The sequence below is a fragment of the Rhizophagus irregularis genome, chromosome 15, assembly GCF_026210795.1.
Source record: "Rhizophagus irregularis chromosome 15, complete sequence".
In the NCBI taxonomy this organism is placed as follows: Eukaryota; Fungi; Glomeromycota; class Glomeromycetes; order Glomerales; family Glomeraceae; genus Rhizophagus; species Rhizophagus irregularis.
The window spans coordinates 2,718,404-2,735,255 of record NC_089443.1 but is presented as its reverse complement, the minus strand read 5'-3'; the positions used below and the strand labels follow the sequence as shown (position 1 = coordinate 2,735,255).

The 16,852-nt window shown below is 25.0% G+C and overlaps 5 protein-coding genes across 5 annotated transcripts; 2 read left to right on the top strand and 3 right to left on the bottom strand.

The window, feature by feature from the left end:
• Positions 1-179: 179 nt before the first annotated feature.
• Positions 180-1,422, top strand: OCT59_007318 (uncharacterized protein; the record flags this gene model as incomplete). Its single annotated transcript, XM_066147907.1, has 4 exons — positions 180-353; positions 424-717; positions 792-858; positions 923-1,422. The coding sequence occupies 4 exons, from the start codon at positions 180-182 to the stop codon at positions 1,420-1,422; spliced, it is 1,035 nt and encodes a 344-aa protein (XP_065998626.1).
• Positions 1,069-2,370, bottom strand: OCT59_007317 (uncharacterized protein). Its single transcript, XM_025314323.2, has 5 exons — positions 2,260-2,370; positions 2,089-2,183; positions 1,863-2,017; positions 1,716-1,784; positions 1,069-1,623 (listed from the first exon to the last, which is right to left on the bottom strand). The coding sequence occupies exons 1-5, from the start codon at positions 2,320-2,322 to the stop codon at positions 1,514-1,516; spliced, it is 492 nt and encodes a 163-aa protein (XP_025185330.1). The 5' UTR covers positions 2,323-2,370; the 3' UTR covers positions 1,069-1,513.
• On the top strand, positions 2,321-3,917 carry OCT59_007316 (uncharacterized protein). Its single transcript, XM_066147899.1, has 8 exons — positions 2,321-2,432; positions 2,562-2,712; positions 2,801-2,863; positions 2,942-3,039; positions 3,108-3,187; positions 3,249-3,351; positions 3,421-3,469; positions 3,544-3,917. The coding sequence occupies exons 1-8, from the start codon at positions 2,403-2,405 to the stop codon at positions 3,633-3,635; spliced, it is 666 nt and encodes a 221-aa protein (XP_065998625.1). The 5' UTR covers positions 2,321-2,402; the 3' UTR covers positions 3,636-3,917.
• OCT59_007315 (uncharacterized protein) lies at positions 3,812-4,982 on the bottom strand. Its single transcript, XM_025314321.2, has 5 exons — positions 4,898-4,982; positions 4,707-4,831; positions 4,510-4,636; positions 4,057-4,429; positions 3,812-3,988 (listed from the first exon to the last, which is right to left on the bottom strand). Exons 1-5 carry the CDS (start codon positions 4,961-4,963, stop codon positions 3,888-3,890), a joined length of 792 nt encoding a protein of 263 aa, XP_025185328.2. The 5' UTR covers positions 4,964-4,982; the 3' UTR covers positions 3,812-3,887.
• Positions 4,983-5,235: 253 nt separating this feature from the next.
• OCT59_007314 (uncharacterized protein) lies at positions 5,236-9,364 on the bottom strand. Its single transcript, XM_025314320.2, has 14 exons — positions 9,235-9,364; positions 8,949-9,089; positions 8,368-8,733; positions 8,001-8,267; positions 7,808-7,920; positions 7,571-7,721; positions 7,370-7,498; positions 7,237-7,316; positions 7,033-7,163; positions 6,797-6,964; positions 6,507-6,734; positions 6,094-6,416; positions 5,890-6,006; positions 5,236-5,819 (listed from the first exon to the last, which is right to left on the bottom strand). Exons 1-14 carry the CDS (start codon positions 9,310-9,312, stop codon positions 5,364-5,366), a joined length of 2,748 nt encoding a protein of 915 aa, XP_025185327.1. The 5' UTR covers positions 9,313-9,364; the 3' UTR covers positions 5,236-5,363.
• Between the last annotated feature and the right edge of the window lie 7,488 nt (positions 9,365-16,852).

Here is a 16,852-nt window from a genome sequence, read left to right as displayed (position 1 = left end):
ATTAAATATTTTAATACATATCGGCTGATCAGAAAAGCCTCCTATAATTTTATTTCAAATCAGCCGATATGATTACATTACATTAAATTAATAATTCAGGTTTTTTTATTCTGATCAACGATCAGTAATATAAAAATTCCGATTGGCCAATTATTTAAAATAGGTTGTTTCTTTATAAAATGGTTGATTCAAATCACGAAATCCAATCCGATCCTGTAAACGATGAACTGTTTCTTGATTTTTTTAATTTCGACTTTAATTTTGAAGACCAAGATAAGAAGAAAAGGAAAAAGATTATTAATGAAACATCACAAAATAATTTCGAGTATATACCTAAACATGATTATGATGGGGTACATAAGTTATGATTAATTTATTAAACACTTTAGACTTTTTTATGACTAAAGCTTTATTGTTGTATAGTGGTTTCATACATTTATACCAGTCCCAACACTACTTCGCTCAAAAGAAGGACCCTCCCAACTAAAACAATCAATTGAGCATCTTTATTTTCATCGAAAATTTGAAGAATCTTTGCGTTTGTCACTCGAATTTATCGAATTTATTGAAAAGTATAATGGCCATTCTAATGAAAAGGAATTTGAGCTTCATAATCCTAATAAATTAAATAATACTCGTGAAATGTTGGAAATTGCTTCAAGAAGTGCTTTACAATTAGGTGACGTCAAATTGGCCGTTAATTGTGTAAACAAATTGGCAAGTACTTCGTCTTTTTTTTAAAAAATAAAAGAGATATTTTTTTACTTTATAATGACATATATGTATTATAGATTTCAAATGAACCAGGACATATGCAATTGAGAGGGATTGTTTATGCAAAAGGGGGTCATTATGCAGGTTAGAATGTTAATTTACTTATAAGAAATTTATAAAGAATTGATTCTAATTTTATTTTTTATAGATTCAATTTACTGGTACATAAAATATTTACAAGTCAGAAATAATGATTATAAGATATGGAAGGAAATGGGTCATACATTTCTTTACTGCTATTGTCATTCTGCACAACTCGACACAGCAAATATCATGAAAACAATTCAAGAAATTTCTCACAATACACTTACAATGCAACTTGCTTTGATTTGTATTAATCATGCATATAGACTAATGTTAAAAACATCGTGGGCAACTTCAATAAGTTATATAAATTCGCGTTTTGCTCGCGAGAAACAAGAAATTGAAGACTTATCAAGTTATTTGGAGAAGGGAGGTGTCAATGTCGAAGAAACAATGTCATTATTGGATAATCTAAAAGAAAATAGGACAAAAGAAAATATTATTGCAGAAAATGGTTTAGAAGGGTTTGACTTGGAAATGATAAGATGGATATTAGTAGAATCAAAGATAAGCGTCTATGAGATGTATTTAGTGGATCAAGAACGATTAGCAAAGGATTTGTAAAATTAAACTGTAGTATTATAGAATGATTTGTAAGTTATATAGTATCAGATAATATACACACGATCGTGATAAAATTAATAAATAAAGTGGACTATATAAATTCATTATTCATATTCTTTTTCTCCCACGGCTTTGGACGTGGTTTAATGGTGGAATTCGATGGAGTTCCCTTATTTAACTCGTTGGGAATTTGTTTAATTCCTATATTTGTAATTTTGTAATTTAGAAATATTGATAAATATTATATATCACAAAAAAATTTCAATTTTGATATAGTTGAAAATGAAGAAAACCTGGTATAGGTTGCTCTTTAGATATCATTTCAACCAGTTGATGGAATGTTCGTGGATATTGTGGGTTATCTATTAATAAAAAACACAATGTAACGCAATAAAATTAAAACTTAGCTATTTATTTAACTAGCACTTTAAAAATTTTACCCGCAGCTTGTTCAGTTTGAGGATTATTGTTAACATCCCTTACTGATGTTTCTCGGGATGTTGACACAGTATTGTCTTCAATATTTGAGGAAACTGATTTTTTTGTGTTCGTTTTCCATGCCAGATAATCATCGTAATCAAATCCTTGAATAATTCTAAATGAACATTCCGGATTCAACTTAGCTTAACGATTTCATTATACAAACTTCAATATTAAATGTCTTACTTGGAATAATAAAAGTATTTAGCTTTTTCTATGAGAGCATTCAATTTTTCTTTTGGCTTATCTTTGTGTGAATTAAGGATTGAAGGTAAACCTGACTGAAATTACTGTAATTTAAGTAAAATAATTGATTATTAAAAATTAAGGAAAAATAAATGTTATGATTAGCTATACCTGAAAATTAATATCATTTTCAAAATCATAACTTTCAAAAGCCTTAAAAGTTTGCTCTGTCATATTCACAAAAAAAAAAAATTTGTTCTAAGAAAAAAGGTTTGTGAACCTGTAAATCCGATTGACTAAAATCATGCGTTATAATGAAAATTGATAATCTAAAAATTCCTTCGGTAGAGTAAATGATGAATTTTAATATTTTACGCGTTCAATTTACACATTCGATGCGAACTTTTGGAATTCGTTGTTTACCTTCATTTCAAAATAAACCCGTTCTAATAACAACTCATCATTTTATAAAGGCTAATACAAGATCTATAACACGTTTATCAAATAATAATGCCCACAAAATATTATTTAGAAGACAATATAATACAAGTGAGCGTTCGCGTAAAAGTATAGTTGGAAGAGGAAAGACTGAAGAAAGGAGCTCATTGACTATAGGACAGAAGGGTACCTACATGTCGGGCATTTTTTTTTTTTTACTAATATCGTTACCTCTTGGGATTAATTAACTTATGATCTCTCTAAACAAATTAAGTTGTTGGAGCAGCAAAAGTCTCAGCAAATATCAGTATAATTGTGCTAGGAATTGGCGTTTTCGGTATCAAACGTTCAATTATTTACTTTTCTTGATTAATGAGAAATACTTGTGATTAACACGAAATTCTTTAATATAAAGGTGTGATCATATATTTTGTTTTAAAGGAGTTGTTTAGTCCATCAGGTTCAACCAAAGTATTCAATGAAGCTTTAGAGAAAATTAGATCAAACCCTGAGGTAAAATCAAAGTCAGTCATCAGCAAAATTAGCTACAAGATGATTAACCCTATCCTATCGAATTATAGTGTCAAAAAATTCTAGGAACACCAATAAAAGGTCATGGAGGTTCGAGTTCAAGTGGAAGAAGACGGCATCGTTTAGTTCGGTAATATTTATTTAATTGACTGTTTTTTTATAAAAAAATTCTTAATTCTTTTTTTCTCTAGATTTCAAGAAGTAATAAATACTGATGGAACACAACATAAATTAATGCGTATTTATCTTGAAGGTTCTTTAATACGTGGTACAGCTTTACTTGATATGACCAAAGTATGTTTAAATTTGAATAAATTTATTTAGTATGTTTATTAATTTGTGGTATTAATGTTATTAATTCAGAATAATAAAGGAATATGGGTCACGAAGTATTTAGTTGTTTCCATACCAGGTAATTGTTCTATCCTTATATAATATTAAATTTAACATGTATTAAATTAATTTTAATTTATTGTCGTAATTTAGAATATAATAAAAGAATTTTCATAGAATATAATGATGATATTAATAAGGAAAATAAAGATGATGAGAAAAATGATAAAGAAAACCGAATCTAAGAAAATTTTAGAATTATATCAGGTAATAAAGTGACCGAATTAGTTAATTTAAATATTACCTTGAAGATACTCATCAACAAAAGATTGATGAAGTTAGTAGCCTTAATTTTTTTTTTAAAAAAAAAAATGAATTGTGATATGCCGATAAAATATATACATTATTACGATAAAGTTCATTCATTTTATATATACATAATTTATTTTCATTTTTTCCTTAAAAGTTATTTTAGTAAAATTAACTGTCATGACTTTCTAAACAAATAAACCAGTAAAAAATTCATCAAAATCCTCTATCGCTCTTTGATCGTCTCTAATTGGCGTAGGACTTCTTGTTCCAATTGAATCAGTTGAATCTTGAGATTTTAAAAGAACATTAAATTTATTTATTGAATTAAATATACGTGTAATATAAAGTTTTTACCTGACTTCTGGCTTCTAATATCATTTCGTTTCTTTATATTTCGTTCTGGACTACTCTCACGTTTTTTCTTTTTACTATTACTTTCTTCAAAAGATTTTCCTTTTCTTTTTTTATGCTTATCTTCATCTTCATCTCTATAAGTTTCTTTCTCTGTTTTAATTTCTTGATGTTGTTTATTATAATTTAATTTATCAGAACATTTTGGACATAGTCTAATTTTAACTAACGCATTTTTCTTTTCACCGTCTTCCATATAAGCAAAATTAACCTCCCAAGATTTTAATTCATTTGTACTTGAACATCTTGTTGATGCACACACGAATTGGCCTTTGCCCGATATAACTTCTTTTTCAATCCTCCATCTTAAAGCAATCTACAAATTAATTTTTTTATCTTAATAAGAAAAAACAAAAAAAAAATTAATTTGCTAAAAGGTATATATATTTATTTTACCCTTCCTTCCTTATAATATTTCAATTCGGCGATACAATATTCTTTAAATAATTTATCATAATATTTTTTTGCAACACGTTGCTCCCAACTTAATTCTTCTTCTTCTTCATCTTCTGTTCGAAGAAATCTTTTAATTATATTTATTGTATTTTAATAACTTACAATAAAAAAAATTGTAAAATTTATATAAAATTTACTTATGATTTTCTTTCAGAATATCGAATTCGGTCTTTGTTTCTATACTTGTGGATGTTTGGCCAACTCCTCTTTCACGCCCATAGAAATTTACATAATCCTTCATAAACTTTTTATGTCGAGCATACTAATTAAGAAAATACGCGTTATTATTATAAATTAACAAAAAAAATTATTTAATTTAAAAGCTTACCGCATCCAAACCTTGCAAATTATTACGAAATATTTTCTTGCTATGTTCACTCTGTACAACAGACATTTTAATTTATTAAGTGGAGAAAGGCACGGATTAAAAATTTCAAACATTTAAATATATTTAATTCTGTATTTTGATTGGCTAATCAATTCCTATCAATTATAAGTGCAAATTTATTGATAATCGGCTCAAATAATCGTCATTTGTTCCTTTGTAAAGATACTTTGGTTTGGCTTAACACTCATCTAAATCAATGCATTTACAAAGGACATAGATTAAAGAGAAACAAGTTGGGTGAAATGGAATTTTAGTTCAATAGATGAGATTTTGCTTTACAGTTTTCTCAACATTTGTAATATTATTTTTGTTTATTAGCGAAGAGATTAATTACATTTTATTACTATTAAAATTATTGTATCTGTCCATTAAAATAAAAACCTACGAGTTTATCAATTCTCAAATTTTATTTAATTTCCCCATCCTTCTTACTCATTTTTGCCAACGCATCATTATTTTCATCTCTTACTTCTGAAATAACCTTATAGATTTCTCCTCTTTCTTCTTCAACTTCAGATGTTCCAACCTTTGCAAATGCTTCTTCACTACGATCCATAAGTCGAATTAAATCTGCTTCCGGAATTATTTCATCACCATGCTCAGCTAATTGCACTTTTTCATTATCTTCTGTTGCAAGAATTTCTGCTAATTCCGTTAAACTAGCAACCACAACCTCTCTTGAAGTGGGGAGCTTGAATTTTCCTTTATGGATAACAAGTTTCTCTAATTTCCTCTTTGCGGTAGCTCTTTCTATAATATTATTTTCAACTGTATTTGCTGTAACAAGTCGATAAATTATAACTGGTTTTGTTTGACCGATACGATGAACACGATCTTGAGCTTGTAAATCCATTTGAGGATTCTGTAAAAAAAATATCAAATAAATATATCTTAAATGATTTACGTTGATATAAAGTGTTTAATATATTTACCCAATCACTATCGTATATAATAACTGTATCCGCTGCAGTCAAGTTAATACCCAATCCACCAGCTCGTGTTGACAAAATGAATAATTTAATTTCTGGATTTGTATTAAAATCTTGAATCTAAAGATAAGAGATGATTTACAATAAAAAATTTCAACGCACTAAAGCATTACATCTTTGAAAGCTAGCAATATATATACACTGTACCTGCTGGCGTCTATTGTCTTGGCTTACACAGCCATCAATTCTACAAATATTCCATCCTTTGAAAGTAGTCGCCCACTCTTCGATGATATCAAGCATTGTTGTAAATTGAGAAAATATTAATACTTTATGATCGCGTTCAAATAACGCTTGAAGCAACTTTTCCAAAAGCATCATTTTTCCAGCGCTGGCTATCAATTCTTCAGAAATTAAATGTTGATCTGGTACTTCTGGATCAATAGGCCAGTCAAAAAGATATGGGTGATTGCAAATTTTACGTAACTGCATAACAACATTTTGTAGTTTCATTCCATTAATGGTTTTAACTAAAAATAAAATATTTTATAAATCATTTATAAATATATTTATTCTCCATATATATATGGTCTAATAACGCAAAATTTAAGTACACTTACCAACTTTCATAGTCTTAAATTCCTTTGCAGCATTAGCAGCCTTTTTCGCTGCTTCTGCTTCATCAATTATAAGTGCTGGTTCCTCTTTTTCTAGAGACTCAAAAAATTCCTCATCTGAGAGTTCTTCATAAAATTTACGCGTTCCCTTGCGAAGGTTTTTTTTACGATCTTGAATCGAATCAGAATTTGATTCCTCTTCCTCAGATGAGAGAACTGTTGATTCACTATCTAAAAAAAACTTATAATTATGAAAATGGGATTGGATCAAATGCGAAAAATAATTAACTTGCCATCATAATTATCCATATTTCCCATTTCACTTTCAACTTCTCCTATCTTCTTAGCTAACAAGAATGGACGAATGTTTCGAGCCACTATAGCATCATAGCATTCCTTTTGTTGTCTTGTTAAAGGAGCATACAAAAGATATTCTTTCTTCTTAGGAAGAGAATTTTCCACTATATAATAAGCGTATTTGTTGTATTATTAAAAAGTTTTTTTTAATTACAAATTAATTAATGCCTACCATCACTCTTTATACGACGCAACAAAAATGGCTTTAAAATTTTATGCAAGTTTGTGATAACTTCATCTGACTGCTCATTGGCAAGGATGCGTGATTCTCCGCCTTGTTCATGAAGCATAGAGAAATCAAACCTGATATCATTATATAAATTACTTAATTATAATTTTTTGACAGAGTATATATTAAAATCAAAATTATAATTACCAATCCTGAAAACTATCAAGATCATCAAAAATATCAGGCAAGAGAAAGTTTAAAAGACTCCACAACTCTGCCAAATTATTCTAAAATATTGGTTAATACTAAAAATCACCGACAAAAACACATATTTACATACTTGTAATGGTGTTCCAGTTAAAAGCAAACGATTTGCAGACTGATAACTCTTCAATTCCCGAATCAATTTGCAGTTAAGATTTTTAATACGATGGCCTTCGTCTACTACAATATATTTCCATGCAAATTTCTATATTCGCGACCGTATTTTAATTATTGTTATAATTTAACAAATGTAATCAAGTATAGAAACAGTAATTACCTGAAGGTATTTTCGATCATTCATCACAATTTCATAACTTGTAACTATAACAGGGAATGTGTGGTCCAACTTTTTAAGTCTTCTAGTTCTAATGTGTGACCGTTGTTCGGGAGTTCCATGATATAATACAACAGGAATTGTAGGAGTGAATCTATTTATGAATCATAAATTAAGATTATATAATAACAAAATATGCAGTAGATAGTGAGAAAATAATATCTACAAAATTAAAGGCACCTGTGAAATTCGCTGACCCAATTTGCTAATGTCGAAAGTGGTGCAACAATTAGAAACGGACCATAAATTTGACGTTCCCATAGATACGCAAAGAAAGCAATTGTTTGTAAAGTCTATTAAGATTTTAAAATAATGTTTAAATATGAATTAAATAAATTTAACACATTCTTTTTATTTATAAAAAATTACTAACCTTTCCTAAACCCATTTCATCAGCTAAAATACCGTTCAATCCATTATCATACAAACTAACCAACCATTCAACACCAGTTAGTTGGTAATCACGAAGAATGCCGCCCGTCACTAAACTTGGTTGACGGGCAGGTATGAGCTTCTTTATATCATCATCTTGTTTAATTGCATTGGATAAGGCAGCTTCTTCCTCAACAAATTGTTCTTTCTTAATATCCTTTACAAGAGTTGATTTTGACTCTGAATTCTTGCGACGTTTAGAAAGTTCCTAAGGAATTTGAAGTAGTGTTAAATAAAAATTATTATCTTAATTAATATTTTGCGTATAGATAAACCTTTTAATCAAATTAATCAAATTACAAACTTACGTTTGTTTCTACATAATCCGCAATGTTATAATCGGCATCATTTGCTTTTCTTTTTTTATTATTACCATCTTTCTTCTTCGCAGGTTGCTTTGTAGTCGATGAAGATGATGCAACTGCGGTGATCTTTGTATTAACCCTAGTGGACTTTCGCGTCGGGCCAGCAGCAATTTTTTCCTGTTTTACCTTCGCTTTTTCTTTGGCGTTAGCGCGTTTTGATTCTTCAACTTGAGCACGTTCACGTTGTTCCTGTTGTTGTCGTTCCATTTTATTGGCAAGAAATTGTGCATAAAGCGATGATTTTTCCAAGAGGAACTTAAGACGCTGTACGCGTTGTTTATCTACAAGTGCATCATAATCAGCAACAGCCTATAAAAAAGTAAATTTTGATTAGATAGACTATCAAGGAATACCAATAATAGTAAAACGGTTTATTTAAACTGTATAATCATACGAAGGAAATTTAATTAATAAGTGTCTTTGCAAGACCGAACGCGTCTTTTTTTAGCTCGATTTTTAAAGTAAAACTATATTTGGTATTAAATAATAAACACGTGGCTACAAAAGTAAATTGCTTAGCATACCTTTTCTTTAAGCACTTTAAGGTTTTCTTTTTCAGTTTCGGTCTGAAGCTTTTCTTCTTCCTCTCTCATGGACTCAGTGATGGCTGGTTCATCATTAGGTGTGTGCACAGAAGAGTCATTACTCATGAAGGACGGAGAGTCCTATAACAAAAACAAGTGCAAAAAACGTGACAAACTTTATGTATAAGTATACTACGTGAAAATAATATTTTTTCCTTTAAAATGTAAAAAAGGGAATGTACACAGACGCGACAAAACTGACATTACAAAGAACGCGTTTTCTTACTTTGTCAAGCGGTGGAGTTGAAGCTTCAACAATGTTATCGTTGCCTCCGGTATTTATTTCCTCTTTGACACTCAACATTATGAACCTGAAAAGTCGTCAAGAATAGTCTGGGACTTTCTTATTTCAAAATAATGTGGCGCGTCACTGAGTTATAAGGGGTTTATAAAAGAAGTTAAAGTAACTTTGCGAGGAGGAAAATATATATATTTTTTTTATATTGATTTGATCTGATTATATAATTCACTTGATAATTTTCTTTTTTAACAATAAAAATGCACGGAATTACTTTCTGATTTCCTTTTCAAGAATGAAGTCACGTTAATAAACTTTGATTTAATAATAATACTTCTTTGAATCGTGAGACGTAAGACTATGCGCATGGCCTAACACTCTTTATATCATTAGATCCAAATGACAAATAACTTTGTACGATGGATTTTGATGCGGCTATATTTGATATATTTGAATTAAAATAAATTTCTAAGAATGGTTAATAAATGATTAATTAGCTCAATATTTGTGCAATGACTAAAAAACTCGGTCAGAATATTTATATCATAATATAAATAAATGATTTAAGAATCTTTTATGTGAATGAAATAAGGAATTTGTTTGGACGGAAAAACCAGATAAATAAATAAATAAATTCGAGAACTTAATTCACATTGTTGACTTTGTAATAAAAAAAATGATGAACAAACAAAACGTATAAATTGAGAATACTTTATCATTAGTACTTACTTTTTTTTATTTTTTTGAAAAGTATTCAGACACAAAAATACACGTTCGAACATTATATAGTCACGTGATTGCAAATAGAAGAATGCTAGAACAGAATAGAGTAATAGAAATCACAGAACATTTATAATATAAATAAACCATTAGAAATGCGAAGAATAGCCACTCTCTTTGGATGGGAACATAAATGACTAATGTTTAAAATTTTATTTAAATAAACTTACGTATTGCAAAAATATATATATAAATATTTCTATATTATTAATAATAGTATGATTAATCTAATTTTATTAATATGATAATTATATTTCACCTTATAGTATTTAATATTATATATTTTTATAAATTTTTCAAATTGTTATTATTTTTATTATTTTAAATATAATTTGTTTAATTTAAACTATAATTTTATAAATATTAAATTAATAATAAATATTATTAAGACTTTAATTTTAAAGTTTGGTTTTAAGTAAAAGGTTTCGTGAAAAAATTTTCTTCTATTCATAGTTAAAAGATTATGCTAATATCATTTGCAGATTCTTTATTCTAATTGAAATTAATATTTAATACTATATGAAGTATTTCCAGATTTTAAAATATGCAACTATTTTTCTATTTTATTTAACTTTTTTAAATACTTTGATCTTAGCCATTAGTATATATATGTTGCTAAAATTCAATATAATTTAAAATTTAAAATTGAGATTATTATTAAAAGGTTGAAAATTTGAACTATAATTAAAATTTAGGATTTTGGATTAGATATTGCTATATTTTAATATACAAGTAATTCTTACTATACTAGTATTAGTAAATATTAATAAGTAGAATTTATTTTATGATATTTTGATTTTATCTAAAATTCTACTTCAATTTTAATAAAATAATATTATAATAATTATTACTAATAGTAATATTTTGAAATTTGAAATTTGAAACTACTGTAATAATTTTAAATTTGAATTATATGTATATACTAAATTACTAATAGATTAGTAGTATTTTATAAGCTACTAAATTTATAAATAAACTGGTTATATTTAATCGTTTAAATGGAATAATTATATTCTAAAATTTTTTATAATATTTTTTTTTTATAAATATTTATTTATATTACTATATAAGTATATTTTTAGTTATTTAATTATTTTTATTAAACAAATTAAATATTAATTAATTTTATTTTTATCTTAATAGTATAATATTTTTTTATATTTTTATATATATTTAAATAAAATTTTAATTATATTAAAATAATAATATTATTATTTATCGCTATTTTCGATTTAGTTGAAACTGATTAAATTATAAATAAAAATAATAAAATACCGAAAACACTTACATCACATGTTGATCAACAATGATCAGCCAATGAAATTTAAACACATAATAATTTACTGAATAAAAAAATTATTTTTCGTGTTCAAACGTTCAAAAGAAAAAATTTTAACATTATGCCTTTTACAACCTTACAATAATTAGAAAATTTCACCAACCATTTAAAAACAATAATTACTACTTTATAATATTTCGATTATCTGTAATTTGATTTGAATAATTTTTTATTTAAAGATTTAAAGTTTATATAATTATAATGATTTTTTTTTAAAAAAAAAAATCAAAATCTTAGTGTTCTGTTAATTTGTAATTTAAATGAATTTTTAATTTTTGAAAGAAACAAATCTTTTTTTAATCATAATCCAAAAATTGCCCTAACTCAAATACCCACCGCATTTATCTATAGATATAAATATTTATCTCTAGCTGTATATAAAAATATCTTGTTTATCTAACAAGATCTATAATAAAATGAATAAAAATAAAAATCAGTTAATATTACCAATATAATAATAATAAACTTAGTTTACCTTTAAAATAATGTTAAACTTTGCAATCTAAAATACTGGCAAGTACTTTATTATTATTTAATAAGTATATTCAGTTAAATACTCCAGTTAAATAAAAAAAAAACAATAATATTTAGTGTGAAGTTACAGTTTTCAGTGAGGGACTGCTATTATACTCCCATTTAATATATTCAGTTGGAGTTGAATCGCTAGTAATCTCCCATTAAAACATTACGAAAATAAAAAAATAATAAAAATAATACAGGAGTGGCTTAGCATGATGCGTCAATCAAAATATTTTATATGTTCATATGTAAAACGTGATGCTTTATTAGTACAGTTTCACAAAATTATGAGTTTTCGGTCTTTTTATTATAATTGATCGACAAGCCGCAGTTTCAACCAAATTGAAAACGGCGATAATAATAAATATAAATATTAAAAATTGAAAATTTTAACAAATTAAAATCTAATTCTAAATTTTTTTTTTTTATTTACCTTCATAGGGATCAATATTTAATTATAATAAATAATTTTTAAAATTAAATAATCTTATTAATAAATATATAGTAAAAAATAAAGTTACTTGTAATTTATTAGTCTATTATTATACATTACTTTATTTATCAACTATCATATAACTAATTTATAAAGACTTTTAGACAATTTTATTACTTTTTAATTAAATCTATCATTGATTAGTAATTTTCCATTTTAAAAAACTCCTTTTTTATTATACAAATTAAATAAAAATATAAAGAAAAAAAGAAAAAAAATAAAATTCTAATCTATTTTATATTAAAAAAAATTAAAATTAAAATTTAATATTTATATTATATTTAAATTAATTATTTCTATTTAATAATCCAATTTTATATTTAAAAACTATCTAAATTTAATTTAAATTGCTTTAATTAAATTTAGATGATAATCTATATCTGAAAATTTAACAGATTATTTACTTTAATAAATTTATCTTTAATTTAAAATTCATCTGAATTTATCCTAATATATTTATAAAAAGGCAATTTCTATTTGTACATGGGGTGTTTAAACACGGGTCATATTAGTAGATTAAAAACGGCATTCAAAACCTCCTTTAATGCTTTAAGTAAACTTGCAGAGCAGGTGAAAATACATATATTTATCTATAATATAATAAGAATAAAAAGTAAAAGAGTATAATGTTGGTAGCATTCAATTTCAAATTAAAAAACAAAAAATTAGTCTATTAAAAATTATATTTATATGACCTGTGTACAAATATCCCATGTAAACTTAGAAATTTTCTTATAAAAAATTCTAATTAAAAAATATTTAAAGATAAAACATTATAATATGAGATTTAATAAAATGATTTGTAAAATAAAGAAACTATTAAAAATAAAGATAACTAAACCATCTAATTATATAAAGAAATAATTACAGTCGACTCTGGTTATAACGAACCTATTTGTACCGAAACCTCGTTATACCGAATCATAATTTCCAGAACCGATTTTTTATAAATAATTTCACTGGATATAACGAACTTTTATAATAAAACACCATATAACGCATCCAAACCAAACTTAACCAGCCCCTATATATCAGCTATATAATAACTTTATGCTTTCTATAACGAACGGTCATGTGACTATATAGTAGTCCAGGCCAATTTTATAGTGCTGGCCAGAATTACTAGTAATTTTTTCGAAAATTTATGTTAAAAGAAATTATAATTTTGGCCAGCATTACAAATTTGGCCTAAATTGCTATAAAGAAAACTAGTTCGGTATATTATATAACGAATTCACTATATACTGAACTAAACCTCCTGGAACGGAGGGTTCGTTATATCCAGAGTTGACTGTATAGAATTATATAATAAGAATAATAGTTTAGCTAAAAAGAATAATTTACCAAACATGAAAAAATAATATTTATTAAAATATTATATTTTAAATTCTAATTCAATTTTACTGCAAGATTATCTGTTAATTTTACTCTTTTTATTTTTTTTATTTTTTTATATCAAGAATTAAATTCAGCTTTTATATTTTCTTTAATAACTAAACAATATACAGTCAGACCTCCATACAGTCACACCCTATACAGTCACATCTCTTTATAAGAACTCGATTTTGAGAAACGGTTTTAAATACTATCAAATTACCCTTCTATAATCACAATTTAACTATAATCACTATCACCGCATAATCCTAAACGGATATATCATTTCTATTAGTGATTAGACCTCTATTAATCACATCATAATTTCGGCAGTTCAGCCAAAAAGCAATTTCGCCCAGAATTACGAAACATATAATTTTTTCTTTCCTTTTTAGGAATTAATGTTACATAACATTCCAACACAAAATTGGCAAAAATTTTTGTGGAATGGCTATCACCAAAAAAGGAAATATCCATAGTGACCACATAATTTTATAAATTATAATTTACTAATTTCGGCCAAAATTAAGATATAGTACCTGTATATAAGCACCCCTTATACAATCACTGATTTTATAGGAACCAATTAGGTGACTATATGGGGGTCTGACTGTAACTGAAAACTTTTTTAACTATGTTTTCCATATTTTTATTGTTATATTACTTATATATAGTATATATATTTATATATAATAATAATAATAATTTAAATTTTTTTTAAAAAAAACTCTTTTTAATTATATTTATAACTGCTTTTTAAATGATAAAAAATTTATTTTCCTTTAAGTTTTCTTAATAATACATTTTATTTTAATATTTTTTATATTTTATAATATAATAAATATTAGAAATAATGTATTTACCGCACCCTGCGTTACAAATTTATATATATTTTTATGTTTATCATTTGCCATTTTAAGGGGGTGCAGTGTATAAACTAAAGATCGACATAAACAATTTACAAAAAAGGAAGGATGCGTTATAACGCAGGATGCGGTAAATAAATTTACTCTAAATATTAAATGCAGCAAAATAAAGTAAAGCTTTATATTGTATTTTACTATTTCAGTAAATTTTCTTATGCTTATAAATACCATATATGATAGCTTATTAGTAAAATTTATAAAAAATTACTTTATTAAGTAGATACTAAAATGATCAATACTAAATATTAAAAAAATATTTAACGATAAATACAAAAATAAAAAGAATTACAAATAAACTTTTTATTAGTAAAAACTTTATTTAATATATATAAGTATATAATAAAATAAATTTTATATTTATTAATTTATTTTATATTTATTTTTACTTAATGTCAAATAAAAATATAAGATAGCTTTATTATATAAATAATATCTTTATAGCTAATATAAGAATATTTAAATTTTAAAAATTTTAAAAAACTTTTAAAATATACTTTTAATAATTTATCAAATGATAGTTTTAATAACTTCTCTATTTTAGATATTATTACTTGTTACTATTTTTTAAATAACAATAAATTGTACTTTTGAAAAAAAAAGTATTATATTTATTCTAAATATATTTTAAATCTATCTTTAACATATTTTTTGTAGTTTTTAATAACTTTTAAATTGCATAATAAACATTATAAATTCAAATAAATATATCTCTTTTTAGTATTAATTAAACTTATCAGATTTAAAAATCAATAATATATCTTTAAATATTATATGAACTTTAATATTAGCTTCATTTTTTATTACTTTTATTATACTTATAAAATAAAAATAAAACTTTTTCTTTATATTAAAAATAAACTACTACATATTTTTATTTTATTTTATTTTATTTTAGTATTTTATAGAATTTTAGGATTTCTTTATTTATAAAAGCTTACAATAAAATAGTATATATATGAATAATGGTAAAAAAAAATTTTTAATATTTTTATTAAATAATTAAATTAAACATTATTTAATAGAGAAATTATCTAATAAAGGAATTTCTGAAATTATATATGAATTTTTTATTTTAATATAATAAAGTTTAAGTTTTAATTATAATTCATTTAACTGTAAAAATAAATAAAATTCATGAAGTTTATTATTGGTTTAATACAAAAATAATAATTTTTTTATATAAATACCTAAATTTTATAATACGTATGCAAATTAGGATTCTGTTTATTTATAAGATAGATCATCCAGGATCCTAAACATCTTTTATACAACTTATATTAAAATTTACATAGAGTTTATCTGATCAAAATTGCATATTTTAAAGGTATTTTTAAAATTTCTTATCATATATACTCTTATTTTTAAGTTAGTGATTGAATTTTAACAAATTTAGGTTTGTTAGATTCATTCTAATGTGATAAATCTAATGATAATAAAATCACATTTTTAGTATTGATATTAACCAAATTATTACTAAAAATGCATTTTACTATATATTACATCTAAGTTGTATGAAAGATATTTAGGGTTTTGATTAAGATTACTGGAAAAACTAAGGGTTTTAACAAGTTGGTGAAATGCCAAAATGGCGAAACTTTGCTAAAACTATATGAAAATCTTATTAAAAAATTGGTGAAACTTTAGAGAAAGCGAAACCTGACAAAATTTATTATAAATACTGAAACTGCTGAAACCTTGCCAAAACTATAATAAAATCATAGTAAAATTTTGGAGAAACTAATCATAAAATTTTGGAGAGGTTTAGGCAGGTAATCTTAATTCTGATCATTCTTAGGCCTAAGATAAAAATTATAAATAAAATTTAGAGTTCTGAATAAGTCAGGTAAAGTTAGGTAATTGACTTGATCTGATCCAAAAGGAGTCATAAATTTGATGACCTGACCTGAATATTACAGGTCAGTTCAAGTACCTGATTTAACCCATTGATCTGATATTTTGGATCAAAAAAAACATTTCGGCATTTTTATATATAAAACTATAAGAAAAAATCCCAAACATTTTTTTACAATTATTTTATGAAAAAAAACATTTTTTTAATTTATTTAATGAAAAAAACGTCAGTTATACATTTTTTTCAATTTATTTAATGGAAAAACGTTAGGTTTAAGGTTGCCTGCCTAAACCTCTCCAATATTTTACAATTAGTTTCTCCAA